Source organism: Macrobrachium nipponense, chromosome 6 (assembly GCF_015104395.2).
Source record: "Macrobrachium nipponense isolate FS-2020 chromosome 6, ASM1510439v2, whole genome shotgun sequence".
NCBI lineage: Eukaryota > Metazoa > Arthropoda > Malacostraca > Decapoda > Palaemonidae > Macrobrachium > Macrobrachium nipponense.
The window spans coordinates 53,931,473-53,938,125 of NC_061108.1; the positions used below are offsets into that span (position 1 = coordinate 53,931,473).

Consider the following 6,653-nt stretch of genomic DNA (forward strand, 5'->3'; position numbering starts at 1 on the left):
AATCATATATGGGAACCTTTTAGATGCATAATGAGAAAACCGCTGTGTAGTTTAAGCTAGGATTTTTGCAAAAAGTAATTTCTAGGACCAGAGTGTCTATAATGCTGACACGTAGAACCACAGTCAGCTTTCGAGAACACGATACTCGCATCTGACAAATGAAATCTGTTCATATGACGTCAGAACTGACAGGACTGAGTAATGGGCAGAGATCGCCTCCCGCGATAAACAAGAGATAACATTGAAGTCAGATTTATAATTTGCTGTATCACTCCGTTGAATCTGGCTCATTCGGAAGTATTGGTCCTGACGTGGCATTGCCTGATGACCCAATTCATTAAGTTTTCATTCTCCGGCAGAAAGACGGTTTTATAAGGTCGCTATTGAGAAAGACGCTGATTTTTTCCCCCTTTACTAATCACTTCATGTCTGTTTCATTTGACAATGGATAATCTATTTTCTCTTCAAGAATAAAGTAATTGTTTTATTCTTAGCTGTACAACAAAATATTTTCTTTACTTGTCAAAAAAGTATTGTTTGTCCTGTTTTCAGAGCAAGAAAGCATTTACAAGTTATTACAACGTTTGTTTTTTCAAACTGTAGGCAGCTATATTTTATCTTCAAAAGTAAAATAATTCATTATTCGGTCACAATAAACTAAGTCCGAGCAAAGATACACTGAAGCAGGTGAATATTATTTCTTTATGGTGTGTAGTTGGTAACTGAATAGGTGAACAGATAACTAAGAGGATTTTTAATGACTTTGGCTTTGTTACGGGATATTCAATGACTGTTTTTAATATTTTTCCTGTGTCGAAATACACATTATGAACCATTGTAGTATTTCAACTCTCTCTTTGTTCAGTCATTATTTATTTCCTATTTTTTTACTCATCAAAAGTGAAGAAAGTTATAAACGAAATTTATCACAGGTTTTGCCTTTACCTCAGAGAATCAGTAATTTTAGACGGTTTAATCAGGTATCGTAAATAATTATTATTGAGGTTGTATTTGAAATGATGGCTCGCATCTGTAAATGAAAATGAGCTATCTATATTTCATGTCTAAATTTTTGACATATAATTCTGAGGTATCATGAACACCTCTTTCCGTTTTGCAGATTCATGATGCACTAAAGTATATTTGACATAATGTAAAGAAACCGATGAGATTTATGATTAAACTTGACCTTCGGTAAATAAAGTAAACATAAAAGCATGAGTTGAAATTGTAGCAAAACTTACATGCCTTGCCCAATTTTTCTTTTTGCACTCCCCATTACAGTCATATTCTCCAGTCGGTGAGCACATTCCCAGCACCTATCCTCTCGCCTGTAAGATCAGGTCTCCTCATGCATTAGTATGGCATTTTATTTGCTGGATGTACAAAGCAGGGAAGTGTGTTGTCTTGGAATTCCGTGTGGTTGTGAAGGCGATATAATGTTTATTCACGCTGGAGAGGCGAAAACCGCCCTCGCTGTCTTAGCAATTGCCTGAAGAGATGCGGGCTTGTGGGCAGTAAAAGGTCAGCAGTGCTTATCCTGGGACTCAAATCTCACTCCTCGCGTGAAAACCGTGGCAGTCTGGGTACAGGTGTGGGAGCCAGAACAGTCAATGATATATATATATATATATATATATATATATATATATATATATATATATATATATAGTATATATATATATATACATATACACACACACACACACACACACACATATATATATGATATATATATATATATATATACACACACACACACACACACACACACACACATATATATATGTATATATATATATATATATATATATATATATATATATATATATATATCTGTGTGTCTGTGAACTGATTTCTTCATTAGTTTATTTATGGTTTCCTAGGAACTTGTGTAGTTCACCCCTTTTTCTCTTATAAATAATCAAGATATCATCCACGTATCTTACCAATTTTATGTTTAAGTTCCCTTTAACCTATTTAATCTGACCAACTCTTCCGTTTCAAACTATTCCATAAACATATTAGCTGAGATCGGCGAGAGACTCGAACCCGTAGCCACGCCATTTTTTTGTATGTACTGGTTTTCGGCCCACAAACGCATTGGCGCTGAGGTCTGCTGTCTACAATTTTATCAAAAAGGTCATGATCTAAGTCACATGTATAAATACCTTCCTCCCTGTTCTTTTTCGTGACTTCCCTCGTTTGCTTGACTGGTGCGTTGGTGAGCAGGAAAGTTACATCAAATCTAACAAATTTACAATCTTTTACGTTAGTTTTAGAAAATTCATCTATAAGGTTCATGTTATGTTTTAGATGCCCTTCAGATACTAAACCACCAATTTTTCCATTATTTTGGAAAGAAAATTTTCTAGCCTCCTCTGCAGGGAACTCGTCGATGCCACGATCGGTCTTTGCAGGCACCCTTCCAATCGTATCTTACGATTGCTATATAATATATATATATATATATATATATATATATATATATATATATATATATATATATATATCATATATATACACATATATATATAGAATCTCTGGACTTTCCGCTGATTTTATTCTATGTTCTAATTCTTTTCTTTTAGTTTTGCCCTGGATTCTAGCCAAAGTTTACCTTTTTTCTTCTATTAAATTTGCAGTGTATTCCCCTTACTCCGTTTTTTTTTATTCTAGTATCTGAAGGGCATCTAAAACATAACATGAACCTTATAGATGAATTATCTAAAAATTAACGTAATAGATTGTAAATTTGTAAGTTTGGATGTAACTTCCCTGTTCACCAACGTATCAGTCAAGCAGACGACGGAAGTAATAGAAAAGAACAGGGAGGAAGGGATTTATACATGTGACGTAGATCATGACATTTTAATTTAAAAAAATGGCGTTGCTATGGGTTCGAATCTTTCGCCGATCTTAGTTAAAATCTTTATGGAATAGTTTGAAAAGTTGGGTAAATTAATTAAAGGGAGCTTAAGCACCATAAACTGGTAAGATACGTGGATGGCATCTTGATTATTTATAAAAGAGAAAGGGAAGAACTACATAATTTCCTAGAAAACATAAATAAACTAAATGAACAAATCAAGTTCACTATAGAAGGAGAGGAGGGAGAAATTCCTTTCTTGAATGTACTTGTCAAGAGGGAAGGCGAAAATTCAAAATTCAAGGTACACAGGTGGAAGAAACAGTAATTTACACATACATATGTTCTTCCAGTCCTAGGAAAGAAATTAAAATAGGAATAATGACAGGGTTGGCCATTGGGGCATATAGGATTTGCAGTCACGATTTCACAGGTGAAGAGCTGGAATACCTGTTTTAGGTGATTAGGATACCATAAGTATTAGTGGGAATGGGCACACATTAAGGCAAAAAAAAAAAACTATTTTGGGGAGAGGGAGGGATAGAAAACGAACATTCGAAAGGGAAGAAAATATTTATAGTACCGGACAACAACACTATTACACCGATCAACAGGAAGCTAGATCATTTCAAACTGATAGGTACTTGCAAAAACACCATTAGGAATACAATAGTTAGAAACAGTCGTTAGAGGGCAGAAGAGGTAAGAGGGAATGATATATGGCAGTATGTCTAGACTGCGAAGAACGGTACTTTGGCGAGATCACAAGCTAAAAAACAAGCGGGCAAGACCCACCACATAAATCTAACTAATCTGCCTGCCAAACTCACCATCAGCCACACTTTACTCTTCACACTACAGAAAATTGCAGGACAATTGACTTACCTACACACAGAACAAAAAACACAAACACTATACTTACCCCAACTCCAGATACTCAGGGCTATGCTGTGCGTCTGCTGGACGAGGTCGCTGAGGCACCAATACCCGCCGCAAACCAACACACAACCAACGAAAAATAACTATATCCACACAACTCAACAACAACATGACAGCAACCAAGAACCACAGCCACACAGCACAACAACAACATGTCAAGCAACCAAGGACCACAACCCCACAACTCAAAAACACAACAACAACACAACAATCAAGGACCAGAACCCTGCAACCCAACAGCACAACAAACAAACAAGGACTACAACCACAACTCAACAACACAACAAACAAACAAGGACTACAACCACAACAAACAACCAACCAAGGACTACAGCCACAACAACAACAACCAAGAAACCACAACAGCTCCCCAACAACAACAATAACCCTCAACTATAACAACTCTCAACTTAACAAAAACTCACAAGCTCAACAACCTCCCAACACACAAGCACAACAGCCTTCAAACACACAGCACAAATAATTCAAATAACTCCCTGAAAACACAGCGCAACTAACCAACAATACTGCCAAGACCGCTGCCCAAACGTCTGTCCTTCACGATTTCTTATTACAGACTGTCTCCTCAGAACTCTGATCATAACAACAAACTCCAACCGCACCAGCAGACAACCCAGAACTCACCAACAGCCAATTCAATCGTTAACCATCCATCCACCAATTACACCCTCTCTCTCTCTCTCTCTCTCTCTCTCTCTCTCTCTCTCTCTCTCTCTCTCAATCCTCAAGGACATTGTCAAATGGAACAACTTTAACTCCTTCATATTTCCTCCCCCATTACATTTGACAATGTCTCCTTATGCTCGCAACACCCACACTAAATAGCCTTCTGCAACACCCACGGGTGCTCGGACACAGACCCCATGGATCTTGTTTGAGGTCCCTCATACACACTCTCAGTTACACTGTCATCCACTTCTCCCAGACCACTTCCAGTCAGATTCCCATTACCATCTCCCTCAATACTATCCTCCCAAAATCCCATTCACTATCTCATCTGCCCCTTCTAACTCTTGCCCTAATATCTCTCGTAACTCTGCCATCAAATCACTCACCCCATTTACACTCCTGCCAAACTTCTGAAGAGACTCATTCATACTGCCAACCCCGTCCTTATTACTTGATTCCCTTTCTGCCAAAATCTCACTAAACCCTGACAATTCAAACCCACACACACTATAAGTATCATTCCTTCCCTCAAAGTCATCTGTATTACATGCCTTATCCACTATTTTTATCCTAACACTAACCCCTCTATCATGCAGCTCACGTTTCTCTCTTTCAGTCCCTTTCCTTACCTTCTTCTGCTTTCTTCCATACTCAACCAACACCAACTGCTGATCTCCCAAACCCATTTGCTCACTGATGCTTGGCTCACATTTACTCACTTTCAACCACTCACTCATTGCATTCTCCCAAACACACTGTTGCATACTATAGAGGACCCACCCAACTGAATCCCCTTAACACCCAGTTTCCTGAATTCCCAGCCTGACTCATCCTCTTTTGCCTACACACACTCACCATTCCAAATTCAACACACTTCACACATGGCTCCTTACACATTTTAGCATAATGCCCACTCTCTCCACAATTACCACAAACATCATTCACACGGGTACCCCGACATCCATTCGCTATATGCCCTATCTGCCCACGCCTGTAACACTTAACACTCCTATCTTTCTTATACTCACTCATTAAATGGCCCATTTGCCCACACCTGAAACACGCCCCTAACATCCACCGACACTCATTTTTCTTGTGTCCTGGCTTACCACATCTGTAACACTGCTGCTCTCGCTCACAACTAACTGACCCTATTCTTCCGACACTCGCACTCCTATCTCTTTTAGGGCTAACTACATTCACGCTACTTGCTCTAACGCTCCTATCAACCACTCGCTCTGCCATTCGCCTCAGCCCTTCTAAAACTGCCTTCCTATACCTCTTAAACTCTGGTATAATCTCAGCTACTTGAGTCCTAACACTAACACTTCTACTCTCTTCCATACACTTATCTAACTCGTAATCCTCTACTATTACTAAAATGTTGTTCCACATTAACCTTTCATCCGTCCATCGCATTTTCTCCTTACGTTTCAGATTTATAAACTCATACACACTCTCAGGCACAGTTGCCAACAACTTCCTCACTAACTCTTTACACTCATTTATCCCTTCATCCCAAAACTTTTTCCTAGCTAATGCTTCCAACCTGCATTCCAACATTCATTCTTGCCTCCTCAAAATCATGTTTTCTCCTATATCTAACGCTACTCTTTATCCTCTTCACCTTTTCCACAATCCTGGCTTTCACGCTGCCATATGGCACATTCCCTACACTCATCATTACCCCATACATACTCAATAAAAATCCTGCCAAAATGATACCCAACTCTCTTGCCCAGAATCTCTTGTTATCCCCATACTTAGCCACAGAATACTTCTCATATTCCTTTAAAAAGTCCCCTATATCCCTACTAACAAATTCCTCATATTGTGCACATCGGGGTACCTCTCTCATATACACAGCCTTTCGTACTTCCTGCTCACTCTCACTCTCACTTTCATTACTTCTGTTCTGATCCCTCTTAACCTCATCCGAATACAACGAATCAACTTCCATATTAACATCCATGCTCTTGATTACGTTCTTCTTACCCTTCTTCTTTCTACCTACCTGTTCCCACTCACCGCTATCTCAGTCACTCTCAGCCCTTTCCACAGTGTATTCAGTCCTAGTCTCATCCTGTCCATCACCCTTACTAACCTTCTTTCCCTTAGTCTTCTTCTTTTCCTCAGCCCCCTTTGTATTCTTGTC

The 6,653-nt window shown here is 38.8% G+C and overlaps 1 protein-coding gene across 1 annotated transcript; it reads right to left on the reverse strand.

Moving 5' to 3' along the window:
- Window positions 1-2,024: 2,024 nt before the first annotated feature.
- Window positions 2,025-6,061, reverse strand: LOC135216523 (uncharacterized). Its single transcript, XM_064251897.1, has 2 exons — window positions 5,354-6,061; window positions 2,025-2,123 (listed from the first exon to the last, which is right to left on the reverse strand). Exons 1-2 carry the CDS (start codon window positions 6,059-6,061, stop codon window positions 2,025-2,027), a joined length of 807 nt encoding a protein of 268 aa, XP_064107967.1.
- Between the last annotated feature and the right edge of the window lie 592 nt (window positions 6,062-6,653).